This window comes from Epinephelus lanceolatus, chromosome 16 (genome assembly GCF_041903045.1).
Source record: "Epinephelus lanceolatus isolate andai-2023 chromosome 16, ASM4190304v1, whole genome shotgun sequence".
Classification (NCBI taxonomy): Eukaryota; Metazoa; Chordata; class Actinopteri; order Perciformes; family Serranidae; genus Epinephelus; species Epinephelus lanceolatus.
Window position 1 is genome coordinate 35,181,346 of NC_135749.1, and position 17,571 is coordinate 35,198,916.

Below are 17,571 nucleotides of genomic sequence, written 5' to 3' on the forward strand. Positions count from 1 at the left end.
TCTAGGTGAAGCAGTTGTAGTTGCAGCAGTTGTCAGTGTGGCAGACATGATTGTGATAGTTGTAGGTGAAGTAGTTGTAGGTGCAGCAGTTGCGGTTATGGTAGTTGCAGGTACAGCAGTTGTAGGTGCAGCAATTGTGGTTGTGGTAGTTGTAGTTGCAGCAGTTGTAGGTGTGGCAGTTGTGGTAATGGTAGTTGTAGGTGTGGCAGTTGTGGTTGCAGTAGTTGTAGGTACAGCAGTTGTAGGTGTGGCAGTTGTAGTTCTCATTGCAGCAGTTGTAGGTGCGGCAGTTGTGGTTATAGTAGTTGTAGGTACAGCAGTTGTAGGTGCGATTGTTGTTGTTGTGGTAGTTGTAGGTGCAGCAGTCGTGGTCCCCATAGTTGTAGGTGCAGCAGTTGTGGTTGGGATAGTCGTAGGTGCAGCAGTTGTGGCCACAATTGTTGTATGTGCAGCAGTTTTAGTTGCAGCAGTAGTAGGTGCGGCAGTTGTGGTTGTGGTAGTTGTAGGTGTAGGCGCAGCAGTTGTGGCCACGATTGTTGTACGTGCAGCAGTTGTAGTTGCAGCAGTTGTCGGTGTGGCAATCATGATTTTGGTAGTTGTAGGTGCAGCAGTTGTAGCTGTGGCAGTTATGGTTGTGGTAGTTGTAGGTGCAACAGTTGTAGGTGTGCCAGTTGTGATTGTGGTAGTTGTTGGTGTACCAGTTGTAAGTGTGATTGTTGTGGTTGTGGTAGTTGTAAGTGCAGCAGTTGTGGTCGCCATGGTTGTAGGTGTAGGAGTTGCAGCAGTTGTCGGTGTGGCAATCGTGATTGTGGTAGTTGTAGGTGCAGCAGTTGTAGGTGTGGCAGTTGTGGTTGTGGTAGTTGTAGGTGCAGCAGTTGTAGGTGTGGCAGTCGTGGTTGTGGTAGTTGTAGGTGCAGCAGTTGTTGGTGCAGCAGTTGTGGGTGCAGAAGTTGTTCGTGTGATAGTTGTTTGGGCAGCACTCTTTGGTGCGTCAGTTGTGGCCGCGATTGTTGTACGTGCAGAAGTTATAGTTGCAGCAGAAGTAGGTGCGTCAGTTCTGGTTGTGGTAGTTGTAGGTGCAGCAGGTGTGGTTGTGGTAGTTGAAGCTGCAGCAGTTGAAAGTGCAGCAGTTGTGGTTGTGGTTGCAGCAGTTGTAGGTGCGACAGTTGTTGTTGTGGTAGTTGCAGGTGCAGCAGTTATGGTCGTCATTGTTGTAGGTGAAGCAGTTGTAGTTGCAGCAGTTATCAGTATGGCAGGTGTGATTGTGGTAGTTGTCGGTGCAGCAGTTTTTGGTGCAGCAGTTGTAGTTGCAGCAGTTGAAGGTGCGGCAGTTGTGGATATGGTAGTTGTAGGTACAGCAGTTGTAGGTGCAACAGTTGTGGTTGTGGTAGTTGTAGTTTTCATTGCAGCAGTTGTAGGTGTGGCAGTTGTGTTTATGGTCATTGTAGATACAGCAGTTGTAGGTATGGCAGTTGTAGTTCTCGTTGCAGCAGTTGTAGGTGCGGCAGTTGTGGTTATAGTAGTTGCAGGTACAGCAGTTGTAGGTGCAGCAGTCATAATCCCCATAGTTGTAGGTGTAGCAGTTGTAGGTGCAGCAGTTGTGGCCGCGAGTGTTGTACGTGCAGCAGTTATAGTTGCAGCAGTAGTAGGTGCGGCAGTTGTGGTTGTGGTAGTTGTAAGTGCAGCAGTTGTGGTTGTCTTTGTTGTAAATGAAGCAGTTGTAGTTGCAGCAGTTGTTGGTCTGGCAATTGTGATTGTGGTAGTTGTAGGTGCAACAGCTGTAGGTGTGGCAGTTGTGGTTGTGCTAGCTGTAGGTGTGTCAATTGTGGTTGTGGTTGTTGTTGGTGTCGCAGTTGTAGGTGCAATTGTTGTGGCAGTTGTAAGTACAGCAGTTGTGGTCACAATAATTGTAGTTGTAGAAGCTGCACTAGTTGTCGGTGTGGCAGTCATGATTGTGGTAGTTGTAGTTGCAGTAGATGTAGGTGCAGAAATTCTGGTTGTGGTAGTTGTAGGTGTATCACTTGTGGTTTTGGTAGTTGTTGGTGCAGCAGTCATGGTCATGATCGTTGTAGGTGTAGCAGTTGAAGATGCAGCAGTTGTCAGTGTGGCAGGTGCAGTAGTCCTTGTTGTAGATGCAGCAGTTGTAGGTGCAGTAGTTGTTGGTGTGGCAATCGTGATTGTGGTAGTTTTAGGTGCAGCAGTTGTAGGTGTGGCAGTCGTGGTTGTGATAGTTGTCTGTGCAGCAGATGTATGTGCAGACGTTCTTGTTGTTGGTGCAGCAGTTATGGTCATGATCATTGTAGGTGTAGCAGTTGTCGGTGTGGCAGTTGCAGCAGTGGTTGTTGTAGATTCAGCAGTTGTACGTGCAGTAGTTGTTGGTGCAGCAGTTGTAGGTGCAGTAGTTGTCAGTGTAGGAGTTGTAGGTATGACAGTTGTGTTTGTGGTAGCTGTAGATGCAGCAGTCGTTGATGCATCATTTGAATGTGTGGTAGTTGTAAGTGCAGCCATTGTGGGTGTGGTACTTGTAGGTGCAGCAGTAGTAGGTGCTGCAGTTGTGGTTATGGTAGTTGTAGGTGCAGCAGTTGTGGCCGCGATTGTTGTAGGTGCAGCAGTAGTAGGTGCTGCATTCGTGGTCGTAGTAGTTGTATGTGCAGCAGTTGTAGGTGTGGCAGTTGTGGTTGTGGCGGTTGTAGCTGCAGCAGTTGTTGTGGCAGCAGTTGTTAATGAAATCATTGTAAGTGAGGCAGTTCTGGGTACAACAGTTGAAGGTGCAGCAGTTGTAGTTGTTGCAGTTGTAGGTGCAAAGGTTGCAGGGGCAGCACTTGTTGGTGTGGCAGTTATGGGTGTTGCAGTTGTTGCTATAGTTGTAGCTGCTGCTGTTGTAAATGCAGCAGTTGTTGCCAGAGTTGTAGATGGAACAGCGGTTGGTCCAGCATTCACAGGTGCAATAGTTGTTGTTGGAGACACAGTGCTTGATTCCACAGTCGTAGCTGTTTTGCATTTAAAATGATGCATCAGTGTCACATTTGTTGCTTTTTCATCCCATTTTTTAGATATATATTGTTTGGGAAATAATTATTTTAACTCACCAACAAACAAAAGTAGAATGACGTAGTCCTTCATCATCATCATCATCATCATCATCAAAACCGTCTCTGTTATTTGAAACAAGAAAAGATTACATGAAGTTCTAACTGAAAATATTTTAGTATTTTAGTTTAACTCTATTCTTGCTTTTGTCCATTCATTTTTATTTTTTTTGCAGCCATTAATGTATAGACCTGTTTAGGGTCAACGTCACAATGATGTCATTTTATTAGTTGGAGGCAAAACACGACTCTCCACCACAGGACTGTCAGCTACATAGTAGTCTTAAAATGCCATCTTGTTGTGTTATTGGGAGCCAGAATAGAAGGAGTCATGGCTCGAAACTTATTTTTTTTAATTTTCAGCCACCACTGCCCATCAACAAAATCAAAGACACCTATGGTTAAATGCGATAAGACCCAAGGACTGGACAGAGGCGATCATCCAAAATGCTCACATGGGCAGCGCACACTTCATATCAGGTTAGGGAAAAAGTATTTCCTGCTGTAGGCGGAATAACGTTGTATAATAATGTGTATTAAGGGTTATCATGTCCACCTAATCAAAAACTGGGGAGCTATTCAGAGGAGTATTGGATTTCTCGCTAACACTAAATTTTTAGCGCTGGATAACTGAAGAGTACACTCAAACAGCGCTTACCAACAGTCTAATTTGTGCCAGACTGTGCTCTGACACTCAGAATAAGTATTTCTGAATGCACCACTCGTATCATCCTTCTTCTTTGTCTAAAAGCCAACAGAACATGCTAGCTAGTGTTAGCTAATGTCTGTGAAGAAGTGTTTTGCCTTCCTGTTGGAATGTTTAGCAGGATATGTGAATGACATCAGCTGACAGGAAGTTCACATTGATCCTAACTGTTGCATAGCAATGTCCAGTGGAATGTCTATATTACTTTATTTTCCTTGAAAAGAGATCCACGCTTGGGTAACTATATAAAACTGTTAAAGAAGACACAAGCCTGACTGCTTCTGTTCACTGGTCAAAAAAAATAGGACTACAATGTTTCTTATATGATTTGTCATGAATGTTTTGTCTTCCCAACAAAAAGTTTTTGTCCTCCCACATTCATAGGCTATCTTTCATAAACATTTTCTACTTTAGCTTTGAGACGAGCCTAAACAGTGTTGGGGAGTGGTCAACTACATGTAATTAAACCTGTATTTTAATGACAAATTTTGAGTAGCCTGCTGGTAGCTCAACTTCATATTTGCAAAGTGATTGAAGTGGTTAAAAGTTATTTTATTTAAAAAATTTTGTAGTTGGGTGTTGGTGGCTTAGTGGTAGAGCAGGCCCCCCATGTCCAAGGCTGTTGCTGCAGCGGCCCGGGTTCGAATCCAGCCTCTGGCCCTTTGCTGCATGTCACTCCCTCTCTCTCTTTCCCCCTTTCACGCTTACCTGTCCTGTCCATTAAAGGCAAAATGGCCCAAAAAATATCTTAAAAAAAAAAAAAATTTTTGTAGTTGACTACTGAAACTACAGCCAGTTTTGGTCAATGTCAAAAAGAGAAGAGTTATACAAATGGGTGAATTGAACAGGCCTGCTGTGTAGCCTGGTAAGATCATCCTGATGACATGAGCTCAACATTAGCCCAGTTTCCACCAAGCACTTTCGGTATAGTACCTTTGGAACCAAAAGTAACCCTAGTGTTTCCACCACAAACACTACCCTTAAATGTGGGCGGGGCTGTTGTCACTCACTGCTCCATCCAGCACTCACTGTATTTCCTCCCTACTGGTATCACAGCTCGAAGTGTACACCTTGTTTATCGTCCACAGAACGAGGCTGCACGCCGACATTTTCAGAACAAAATAGAACAGGCTGCAGTGAGAGTCTCTCTCCATGGGATATTTAAAAATAGTAGGCTTGTGCATTTAGTCCTTTCAAGGTAAGCTCGGGGGTTTAGTGTTGCCGGAGCCCACAGAAACAATGCTCCACAATGCTTTCTTTTTTTCTTAGAGTGAGGATTGGGATATATGCCATTCACATAACTTGGTCAAAATTTATACATATACATATATATATATATATATATATGTATATGTATATATATATAAAATTACACATTACAAGTTAACGTTCTACCTTAAAAGTTGCTGGCAGTGGGCCAGTAAATTGAGTTTTTTTCTGCATGTAGGCAGCAAAACATCCTTAATTCTTCTATTGTTGTTAAATTCCTAAACTTTCCCATTTATAATCTGTGAACAAGTTGCCACTTTTTGGAATAAACTAATTTAAGTGCTTGCATTTCTTGTTGTTGTAGGTGTTTTTGTTTGTTTGTTTGTTTGTTTGTTTGTTTTGTTGTTGTTGTTGTTTTATGACCTGTGAACAAGTTGGCACTTTTTGTAATAAACTTGATCGAGTTTTTTTACAACATAGTCTGAACCACTTTTTCTAAGTAAGTAGTTAAACTACATTCCTCCCGAGCTTAGCTTTACTGTGGTTCAGCTTCTCCCAGTGAAGCCAATGGTGGCATGTAAAGCTATGCCTCGCCAACACTGGCTTTTAGACAAATAATGCTTTGTCATTATATTATTAAAGCAAACTACTAAAATTAGTTCAAAGAAAAGTCATCAGGAATTTGGATTACTTTAGGTGCAAAAACATTATAGCCCTATTTTTGACTGTGGACACACAATCATCTCTTTTCTTTTTTTCTGGAAAGGATCCATAGAATGCATCTTAAATGAAATAAAATAACTATGTACTTTAAGAATAAATGACAAACACTTACGTTAAGACTTACAGATTTGGTTTCGGCTTGAATCGCATCCACTGTAGTGATGAAGGTAAATGACTGACTCCACCTGCTCTGCGTCCTCTGCTGTTTGCCTAATGCTGTCCTCCTGTGAGAATACAGCAGCTTTTATCATAGCACAAAGCAGGTAATGACATAAGTGTCTTTTATAAAGACATAAATGAAGTATATGAATATGTTTTTCAGTTTGGGTTGAAGGAGTGGCCAACCACATAATGTTTTGTTCAGCCGCCTTTTATTCGGGCAATACTTTCACTGTTAAAGAAACTTGTTGAGTAACGTTTTTGTAGATGTGACAATGGATTTAATATTTTTCTGAGCGATATTTATCATATAAAACTTGTACACCCTCCCAAATTGTTTGTATTATGTCACATAATGATATCTTACATATGAAGTCATATACTTATTGGAAGGAACTGAATAATTCTTGTCTGAGGGACCTGGGTTTTAAGGGGTGATTACCTTTACAGTCTATTTTGTTTTGCCTGAATTACACCAGAACTTACGTAGTTTTGGCTGTGTGTTCTTAAATAGGACAATACACACAGAACAATTAATAGCCGTAAATACACTGCAAGGTATTTCATTTAATGTTCATGAGTCTCTTTTTGTCTCTTTGCAGCTGTTTTGCAGCTCTTTGTACTCATTTTAAGTCTCTTCCTGGTCATTTTGTCTCTCTTTGTTGTTATTTAATGTTTCTTTGTGGTCATTTTAGGACTCTTACAGGTCTGCATGTGTCTCTTTGAGTGACATTTTGCAGGTGAAGGCCAGAGGGGGCTCGTGGGCCTGTGCCTGGTAGGCCCTTTCAGTAATCCATCCAACAACTGTCATTATTATTACTGGTTTAAGTATTATGGTGTGGTTTGTACAAGAGGTGTTGCTGTATTCCAGCAGGAGCCATAGCTCAACTGATGTGGGTACAAACAATCAGAAACACAGTAGGATATCTGCATGTAGTTACTTTAATACAAAGTTAAAAAAAAAAAAAAGGAATGTAATATGAGCGTTACGCTATATAACTGTCAGTTGTGACAGTCTTTATAAAGTGTTAGAAAAATGATGATTTTTATGAATGGTTATCTTCTTGCAATGTCGTGCAGATGCCTGTCAGTACGTTAGCTAGCCAGCACACATTCCAAACATCGGAACGGGACCTCAGACCCCAGCTGTGTGTGTGTGTGTGTGTGTGTGTGTGAGAGGGAGAGAGAGAGAGAGAGAGAGAGAGAGAGAGAGAGAGAAGGAGAGAGAGTTTTAATGTCAAAAATGCTGCATTCAAAATCTTACATAAGTAAAAGTACAGAAGTACTTAATGTACTAAAAATAAAAGAACTCATTCTCATGTAGACTGGCCCTTTAAAAAAAACTATAGTCCTATATTGTATTGCAACACATTCTCACTCCAAGCTTGTCGCATATTGTCATTTATTCATGGACTTCTCAGGTCAACGTATGGCGCTCGAGGTACCCTGGGTGTGTTGGTTGTTGATGTTCTGGGGCGCCGTGTCAACTTCAGCCTGTTAAATGCAGTGTCTGTTTTCAAAATACACCTCTGTTTTCACAGGAAATGTACAGTTTGCATTCAGTCTGTCTCTTTCAAAATAAACACACAATGTTGATGAAACACTACAAATTGATGTTGTTTTCCACCAACAACAAAAGCACATGGTAAGGTTTAGGAAAAGAGAACGGGGTTTAGCTTTACCATCTTACAGGAAGAGAACACTGGCCTCCCAGGTGAAGTCAGTGGTTAGCCATTAAACAATAACACCGACCAGCTGCGTATCATGTCCAAATGACAGGACAGCTTTTTTCGTCAGTGTCTGACACCGGAAGTCAATGACCAAGCACCAGTACTCAACAATATAGCCATGGCGGAAGGCATTATGTTTTTTCAGGTTGTTCGTCCACCCCATCCTTGTGAACGCCATATCTCAGAACGCCTTGAGGGAATTTCTTCAAATTTGGCACAAACGTCTGCTTGGATTGAAGAACTGACTGATTAGATTTTGGTGGTCAAAGGTTTAAGGTTAAGTTCACTCTGACACTCACAAAACATGTTTTTGACCATAACTCAAGAATTCATATGCTAATTATGACAAAATTTTCACAAATGTCAAAAAGAATAAAATAATGAAGTGATCACATTGTATATCCAAAAGGTCAACTTCACTGTGACATCATAATGCTCTGGAAAAACCCTTTTCTGGCCGTTATTTAATGCCATAACTCAGAAACAGAGGTGGAGACATTCGGTCAGATACTAAATTGATGGCACTAATCTTGGGTGCCCATCTTGAAACTGTGCTGATTGTTTAGATCTTCTTTGCTGTTGGGGGAAAGATGTATGTGTGAAGCTGTAAAATGGAATGCAACTTGAGGGGTTCAGAGAGGCATATAACTGCGAGTCTGTAACCTTAGCTAAGTCTCGCCCCCGGACACAGACTGGCCAATCATAACATAGCATCGTGGCAGCTCAGACCAGGGTCTGATAACAACACAGCTGTGCTCCATTGACTCTAATGCAATCGTTTCAGATCTCCTTCATTTTCAGGCTGGTTTTGTGGATTTGGAGCTAAATGTTGTGCCTGTAGCATGCTGTGTATTCATGATACTTATTATTTTTTTTAAATTAGCATTAGATATCATAGCTGGCCCATTGTGTCATATTTTAAATCTTACCTTATCATCAAATTAAATGCCCATGGATTGGAAATCTGCTTTTGTTGCCCCTCTACTAAAAGGGGGTGACCCAACCATTTTAAATAACTATAGGCCTATCTCGAAACTTTCTGTTCTGGCAAACATGCAGGAATCCCTGGTCAGCGAACAAGTAAAAGATTATATCGATACCAACTCTATTCTGTCACCATCTCAGTCCGGTTTTCATAAAAATCATAGCACAACCACTGCCACCTTGAAGTTTATGAATGATGTTATTGAAGCTCGATAGCAAGCAATGCTGTTTTTATTTGTTCATCAATCTCTCAAAAGCTTTTGATGCTGTTGACCACTCCAACTTAATTGAGCATCTTATTTCTATTGGTTTTTCAAATCAAGCAGTTGGGTTGGTTTGAAGATAATCTTACAGACAGAACCTAGGCTGTTCACATGGAGGGTTCTCAGTCAAATTTTTTGCAAGTGTATAAATGGGTTCAACAAGGTTCAATCCAGGGCCCTTTGTTGTTTATCATATATATATATATAAACAATATCGGAAAAATATTAAAGATGCAACTTTTCCTTTTTATGCTGATGACACTGTCATCTACTGCTCTGCTCCCACCCCAACAAAAGCTTTTGAAAAGATTCAGCATGCTTTTGACACAGTACAGGAACAATTTGATCACCTGCAACTTGTTCTAAACGCAAACAAAACAAAACACATGTTCTTTACTACCTGTTGGACAGTGTGTATCAGAGATTCATTACGAACTGTGCTTCTCTCACTCATCACTGTGTTGTCTTCATTAAAGTAAACTGGTCATCGTTGTCTGCTTGTCGCCTCAGTCAGTGGTATATCTTAATTTACAAAGCAATTTTGGGCAGACTTCCTTCTTATCCTATTCCTTCTTAATTTCTCTATTAACCTGGCAACAAGGAAGTCACAATCTCCGCTCAATGGACATTTTGAAACTGGTTGTTCCAAAGATAAGGACTGAATTAGGAATGAAATCTATTAGGTTTTCAGCTCCTGATGTTTGGAACAGGCTTCAGTCTGAACTACATTTACACACACTGATTTCTTTGACTGATTTTAAAGAGAGAGTGAAATCCTTGGAGTCTATCCTTGCAGCTACTGAGGATATGGCCTACTGAATGTATACACATGCTGCTTTTGCATTGTAATGATTATAATACTAAAAAAAAAAAAAAGCCACACAGCTGGTTCATTATCAGTGAAGTTTCCCTTTATATTCATTGTCCTCTGTCAGGATCACCAGTGATGTGATGGTTCACTTTTACACTGTGTTCTGTAGCCTATAGTTAAAGGGAAATTTCAGTTTATTTCAACCTGTCTCCCGTTGTCCTAAATTTGTTTCAAGTGACCAGTGACATAAAAATTATAGTTAGCATGTTAGCCATTAGCCCAGATACAGCCGGGGCGCATGGTAGCTTCAGACCTGTTAAAACGAGACAGGTTGAAATAAACCGAAATTTTCCTTTAAGCTTTACTGTAGCTTCTAACTGTCTTTCTCTTTTTAACCTGTTGTTGCTGCTCAGTCAGTTTGACATCCTGGATATATCCTTAAAACACATTTTGTAGACCCCTCTGTCTGCTTCTCTCTGGAATCACTATTTAATTTTTCCAAAAATATGCTAATATTTCTTCAGGGAGTGCAGTTTGTTACAGTGTGGGCTTACTCTGACAGCTTATTGGACCATCACAAAGGGGCGGGGCTTATTGAAACATCAGTTCTGAGTAAAGGGTTTTTTTATTAATTCATCTTCTAACCGCTTCATCCTCTTGAGGGTGGCAGGGGGGCTGGAGCCTATCCCAGCTGACAAAGGCCGCGAGCACTGACACATAGAGACAGACAACCATTCACACCTACGGACAATTTAGAGTTATCAATTAACCTAGTCCCCAATCTGCATGTCATTGGAGGAGAGAACTGGAGAGAACCTGCAACCTGCAGAACATGCAAACTCCACACAGAAGGACTCCCACACCCGGGATTGAACCGGCAACCCTCTTGCTGTGAGGCGACAGTGCTAACCACCACACCACCGTGCCGCCTGGGGTTTTTTTATTTTTGAATGTAAATTTATTTTATAGACAACTAAAGCATACACAATATGGCACTATTTTTTTGTGATTGTTGTTGATGTTGTTGTGATAAATATATTTAGTGCTGAAGACCATTATCTTTGTGTGAATTGATAATTTTGTAGAAATCTGCATTGCACATTTGCATGAGTGTATGGGTATTGACAAACATGTAAGTAAGCTGAATATGTGCTACTGTGTCCAACTTGATTTTTATCAATGATTATGTGATGGGTGCCCTTTCTTTTCACTTGAGCACCTAACTCCCAATATATCTGTGCACAGTGCTGAGAATGTCAACATGTGCACCACATTTCATGGCAATTAATCCAATAGTTGAAGACATACTTCATAATGACAACAAAAATGTCAACGTCATGGTCAAACCAGAGGAAAAGTTAGAGGTAAACCAAAGTCATTATGAAACATCGTCAGTCATTCTGCGCTTGAAACTACATCAAATTATAATCACGGACACAATTAGTAATGGTGCTAAGAAAGGTGAGGCAAAAATAAAGTTTCTTTTTCAAATTTATTTATCATGTAACAGAGTCAAGAGCAGCAGTTCAAGAAAATTGCCAAACTGTTCATAACTGTAGCATGATATCAATAAATAAACTTTTGTAGTAAACTTTTAAATAAACTTTTGTAGCTTACTTTTCCTATAATGATTAATTCAATTATTTTAATGTGTGTTGGTGTGCAAAAAATACATTGTGGTTCTTTGCATTTCACACTTCAATACTTTAAATACTTTATATGACATATTAACATGCATATCCAAATACAGACAACAGAGCATGATCATTGATCATGTGGTTGTTTCTACCTACTGTATGGCTCATGTGGCTCTGTGTCAATGTTAACATTAGTTACTAAAAGTTGTATGTATTGTCTCATGACAAGAGAATAAATATCAGGTTTGCCAGCATGACATAACATCTGTCATCATAAAATGAGTTCTCCGTGTGTAAGGAACACAAGTCAGTTACAGCATAGTATAATTTCAGATATATAATATGAAGTCACAGGTACATGATAAATAATGACAATAAATTAAGTGAAATCCTTCAGTCTCTCCATTATAAATACATAGTATAAATACTGTCTAAATATGGTATTTTGTCCTTTGTTCAAATCAGGTTATTAATTCCAGATTAGTGCTGTAACAACTGCAATGACGAAAAGAAAACTTGTTTTGTTAACAACTGCAGAGGAGGCAGCAGTTGTTGGCTCTGGTGCTGCTGCTGGTGGCGCTGTAGTTGCTCCTGCTGCCGTTGCTGCAGCAGCTGTGGTTGTTGCTGGGGCAGCTGTGGTTGTTCCCGTGGCAGCTGTGGTTGTTGCTGCAGCAGCTGTGGTTGTTGCTGGGGCAGCTGTGGTTGGTGCTGGGGCAGCTGTGGTTGTTGCAGCAGCAGCTGTGGTTGGTGCTGGGGCAGCTGTGGTTGTTGCAGCAGCAGCTGTGGTTGGTGCTGGGGCAGCTGTGGTTGGTGCTGGGACAGCTGTGGTTGTTGCTGCAACAGCTGTGGTTGTTGCAGCAGCAGCTGTGGTTGTTGCTGCAACAGCTGTGGTTGTTGCTGGTGCAGCTGTGGTTGTTGCAGCAGCAGCTGTGGTTGGTGCTGGGGCAGCTGTGGTTGTTCCTGTGGCAGCTGTGGTTGGTGCTGGGGCAGCTGTGGTTGTTGCTGCAACAGCTGTGGTTGTTGCTGGTGCAGCTGTGGTTGTTCCTGTGGCAGCTGTGGTTGTTTGTGTGTTGCCTGAGGCTGTTGAGCAATGTCATTAAAGGTCAGTATAAGATTTCAAAACATTTTTTTCAGGATTTTTATCTTAAATGTATAACTTACCAGCACACAGAAGAAGAATGACACAGATCTTCATGAACATCATGGAAGGTGCTTTGCTGTTCATTAAATATGAAAATATATTTTTGTTAAAATCTGTTAAATTACAACAAGTGTACAGTGTTCATTTTTAGACATGTATTAACTAAAATCTGTATTTTAACTACAACTAACTAATATTTGAAGGCATTATTGTTAATTGCTGAATTACCTAAATTCACTGTCACTTAATGGCATGTGTTGTTTTTATAACATATCCACTGCATCTCTGTGACAATAATAGTTTGTTAAACTTAAATGCAAACTACTACAATGATTGATTTTTTCAGAGTAACAGATGTTGGTATCTACAGTTTAGTATTGTCATTGTGTTACAGTAAACATTTACACTGTTTCTGGAATAAAACTGGCTTTGTTGTGCATCCATTCAACTTTTGAGTTAAAACCATCAGTCAAATACCAACATACAACAAAGCAATTACAATATCATTGGAGAAATACAGGAAACACAACTTGTATTGATTGAAAAAGAGTTGACTGTAAAAGCACTTACAGATTATTTCTGTTGTTGAGTTGTCTTCACTGAAGTAGCGATGCTCTCTTGATTCCACCTGCTCAGTATCCTTTGCTCTTTGCTGTTTGATGTCGTCCACTGAACAGACCACAGCTTTTATATCCACACAAGGCAGGTGAGATGACATCAGGTTGTAAAGAAAGACGTAAATTATTTGTATGAGTAATGTTTTTGTGTGAGTAATTTGTTTCTCTTCAGTGTAGGGTGTGGCCCCCCTTTAACAGCTTTATCATTTGTCCTTTGTGGTTCTTACGTTTACGGGGTAAGGAAACCTGTTGAGTGACGTTCTTTTAAGATATGACATTAGATTTAGAATTTCTTAGAGCGGAAACTGATGACGTTATTCTTAACCTTTTTCGTCATGGGTTGTTTTTTCAATTGTTTTGTTTTTATTTGTGGGTGTCAAAGATTCTATTTAGGGCATTAACAACAAAGAGTTGCACCATTTACAGTTACGTTGACTCTAGTTACATACTTTAACAAATAATTTGTCTCTTCTGGAGCAGGGCTGGGGTTGTGTTGAACTGATTTGTTATATTTTGTATGGAGTTAGATTTGTCTCATTAATACCTGTAAATGCAAAGAGGGTGATCTACAAATATTTCTTGAGCTGCACACGTTTCATAATTATGTGTGTGAACAGATCGACAATCTGTGTGTAAATGTGTAAGCTGTAAATATAAAACACATTCCACAAATACAAAATATATCTGTGAATACATTAAATTAATCTGCAAATAAATGAAAAGCATTTGTGAATATCTTCCTAACATTTACAACTTTCGAACAGGCATTTGTGAACTCAGTTTTTATTTGTGAATCGAAAAAACATTTGTGGATCTCAGTTCTACGCGTGTGGATTTGCTTTTACACACACGGATTTTTCCAGAGAACTGCCCATTGTTCCGAAGTCCATTCCGAAATCATCATGATGCCTTGTGGTTAAGGTCTGGTTAGGTTAAGGCACAAAAACCACTTGGTTAGGGTCAGGAAAAGATCATGGTGTGGGTTAAAATGAAAAAGAAAGTGGCAAACACATAAGCTGTGAGCCTGCTTCGCCTCAAGCCTTTCCCAGCTTACCCAGAGCCAGTCGCGCAAGGTAGAAATACGCCCGCCGGGAGCCGTTCAGCACCGCGGACCGTCGGGCTAATGGGATGTCGGACCAATGGGCTGTCGGACCAATGACATGGACCCACTTTCCGCCGGTCCGAACGAAAATGCACTTGTATCACTCGGCCATCTTTGGATAGCATGTGATCACCCAGCTGATGATGTCATTTCCGCATGTGAAAGTAAGAGCATGCAGTCTTTCTATGAGCTGTTTTTTGTTGTTGTTGTGCATTCATTGTTTTCTGTTAATGTCATACAGTGAGTATTAGCGTGTGTTTATTTGTTCTAGGTATCTGGCACACACTTTTGTATACATTTCTGTTTGAGTGTGAAAGGCGTGGTGGCTTGGCTGCTTCTTCACTTGGCAGTTATCAGCCAGCTCATCCTTTATATTTTTCATTTATTCTTTCGAGTAGGATTAAAGTCACAAAGCACTTCACATCTTATTATTAGTGTACTCTTACTAATGTAGTTGTAATGTCTGTGCTGACCGCACCATGTTTAGTTAGGTTACATTGTTTCAGTGAGGTTACGTTAACTGTTGTAAGATATGACAATTGGCAACACCCTGGTTAAGGTCTTTGATAGAACAGCTGTTGGTCTTGGTAGCTCTGAAACAGCATCTGCTGCCATGGCAACAGTAAACATTTATGTTGCGGGCTGGGGGGACGAAAGCAGGGTGCAGCATTTTATACATATGGTAATGGTAATCATGTTGTTGTTACAAAAAATCTATAATGTTGAAAAAACAATTATATACATTATCAGTAAACATAGTTGTTGGTTTTTTTTAAGATTAGTTTTTTCAGGGCTTTTTACCTTTAATGGACAGAGACAGGGTGAAATGGAGACAGAGAGAGAGTGAGGGATGACATGCAGAAAGGGTTGCAAGCCGGAGTGTAACCTGCAGCCGCGATTAATCGCCTTTGTATATGGGGCACCGGCACTATCCACTACGCTACAGATGCCCCTCAACACAGTTTTTTGATATAGTTTCTCTCGATGGCATTGCTCTGCCCTCTAGCACTACCATAAGAAACCTTGGAGTAATATTTGACCAAGATTTGTCTTTTAATTCATATTTAAAACAAACCTCACGGACTGCGTTTTTTCGTCTGCGTAATATTGTTACGTCTAGGCTGGATTACTGTAACTTTCTATTATCAGGTAGCTCTAATTAGTCTTTAAAAACTCTCCAGCTAATTCAGAATGCAGCGGCACGTGTACTAACAGGAACTAAGAAACGAGATCATATTTCTTCTGTTTTAGCTTCTCTGCACTGGCTCCCTGTAAAATCCAGAACTGAATTTAAAATCCTTCTGCTAACGTACAAAGCTTTAAATGGTCAGGCTCCGTCATATCTTAGAGAGCTCATAGTGCCATATTATCCCACCAGAACACTGCGCACTGAGATTGCAGGGTTACTCGTGGTCGCAAAAATCTCCAAAGGTAGATCAGGAGCCAGAGCCTTCAGCTATCAGGCTCCTCCCCTGTGGAATTACCTTCCAGTTGCGGTCCGGGAGGCAGACACCGTCTCCACATTTAAGACTAGACTTAAGACTTTCCTTTTTGAAAAAGCTTATAGTTAGGGCTGGCTCAGGCTTGCCTTGTACCAGCCCCTAGTTTGGCTGACTTAGGCCTAATCTGCCAGGGGACCTCCTATAATACACCGAGCACCTTCTCTCTCTCTCTCTCTCTCTCTCTCTTTCCCTCTCTCTCTCTCTCTCTTTCCTTTGCTAACACTCATGTCCTGTTACTGCATTTCGCTAACTCAGCTTCTTCTTCTTTTTCTTCAACACAGTTCAAACACATTCAATAGAAAAAGCTACATTCAGTATAAAAAAAATTGCAACTTTGTAGAAACATTCGTTATCAGGCATTCCTTTATTATCTATCTATCTATAAACAGAAATAACAGAGTAAAGAATAAAAACAATAAATGCATCAACAAAAAAAATGACATAAGACATAAGAGATGCCACAGAGCTGAGTCACATGGATGTTATTTAGTGAGACTGAAGGAGAAGCGCACACACGGACACCTATGCGGGGCAGAACAGCCGGGTCTGCTTTGGTGTTGTTGTTGCTAAGCAACCAGAGTCACTAACTGATGAGCTGTCAGTCATGCAACCAGGTACAATTTATTGTTGAGAGCAACATTTTTAATTTGAAAAACACCTCAAAGTCCATATAGGAGCTGCTCTCGACATTTCAACCAAATCACAACTTCTTTATCAGCAGATGGAGTTTGTGTTTGTAATGGAAGTGTTGAAAATCAGTTCTCTACTTTTTTAGTAGCACTTACTCATCCATGTTCATTTAAAGGTCCAGTGTGTAGGATTTAGGGAGATATACTGGCAGACATGGAATAAGTGTGTTTTCTTCTGTGTATATCATCCATCCATTTTCATCCGCTTTTTCAGGGCTGGGTCATGTGTGCAGCAGGCTGAGCAAAGCACCCCAGACATCTCTCTCCCCAGCAATGCTTTCCAGATCCTCCTGGAGGACCCCAAGGCATTCCCAGGCCAGATGAGATATGTAATCCCTCCAGCGTGTTCTGGGTCTACCCTGGGGCCTCCTACCAGTGGGATGTGCCTGGAACACCTACAGTGGGAGGCACCCAGGAGGCATCCTGATCAGATGCCTGAACCACCTCAACTGACCCCTGTCAACGCAAAGCAGCAGTGGCTCTATTCCAAGCTCCCTCCAGATGTCCGAGCTCCTGACCAAGACTGAGCCCAGCCACCCTTCTGAGGAAACTCATTCATTGTATCCACAATCTCATTCTTTCGGTCACTACCCAGAACTCATGACCATAGATGAGGGTTGGGACGTAGATGGACCAGTAAATCAAAAGCTTCGCCTTCTGGCTCAGCTCCCGGCCTGCATCACTGCAGAAGCCGCACCAAACCGCCGATCCATCTCACACTCCATTCTACCCTCACTCATGAACAAGACCCTGAGATACTTGAACTCCCTCGCTTAAGGCAGTAACTCTCCCCCTTCTCTGAATAGAATCTGTAAAGTAACTTCAGTTATCAAACAAACATAGTAGAGTAAAAAGTACAATATTTGCCTCTGAGATGTACTGGAGTCGAAGTACTAAGTAGTGTAAAATGGAAATATTCAATTAAAGTACCTAACAACTGTACTTAAATACAGCACTTCAGTAAATGTACTAAGTTACTGTCCACCACTGCAAAGCAGCTGCGCCTCAACTGGATTTAAAAAACAGCTTGAGGGGGTGCAGGGAAAGTCTATGATGTGCGGAGAGGAGAGGGGAGCAGAACGCACTTAGTCTAAATGTTGCAACTGAAGTCTGTAGTTTGGAGGGTAGATTGGTTTGTTTATTAATTTATTAAACCTCTGTGCAGGCACTAGCCATGGCCGAAGGCATTGTGTTTTTGGGTATGCATCC

General features: G+C 41.0%; 2 protein-coding genes and 1 long non-coding RNA gene across 3 annotated transcripts; all 3 read right to left on the bottom strand.

The window, feature by feature from the left end:
* Nucleotide 1: 1 nt before the first annotated feature.
* Nucleotides 2-1,209, bottom strand: LOC144467435 (uncharacterized). The gene is made up of 2 exons (XM_078176016.1): nt 361-1,209; nt 2-262 (listed from the first exon to the last, which is right to left on the bottom strand). The coding sequence occupies exons 1-2, from the start codon at nt 1,207-1,209 to the stop codon at nt 2-4; spliced, it is 1,110 nt and encodes a 369-aa protein (XP_078032142.1).
* A 195-nt stretch (nt 1,210-1,404) lies between these two features.
* On the bottom strand, nt 1,405-2,061 carry LOC144467436 (uncharacterized; the record flags this gene model as incomplete). Its single annotated transcript, XM_078176017.1, has 1 exon — nt 1,405-2,061. A coding segment is annotated over exon 1 (657 nt), but the record flags the coding sequence as incomplete, so codon positions are not given.
* Nucleotides 2,062-11,147: 9,086 nt separating this feature from the next.
* Nucleotides 11,148-13,098, bottom strand: LOC144467322 (uncharacterized). The gene is made up of 3 exons (XR_013493588.1): nt 13,023-13,098; nt 12,473-12,528; nt 11,148-12,391 (listed from the first exon to the last, which is right to left on the bottom strand). It is a non-coding gene; the product is annotated as an uncharacterized LOC144467322 (long non-coding RNA).
* Nucleotides 13,099-17,571: the final 4,473 nt, after the last annotated feature.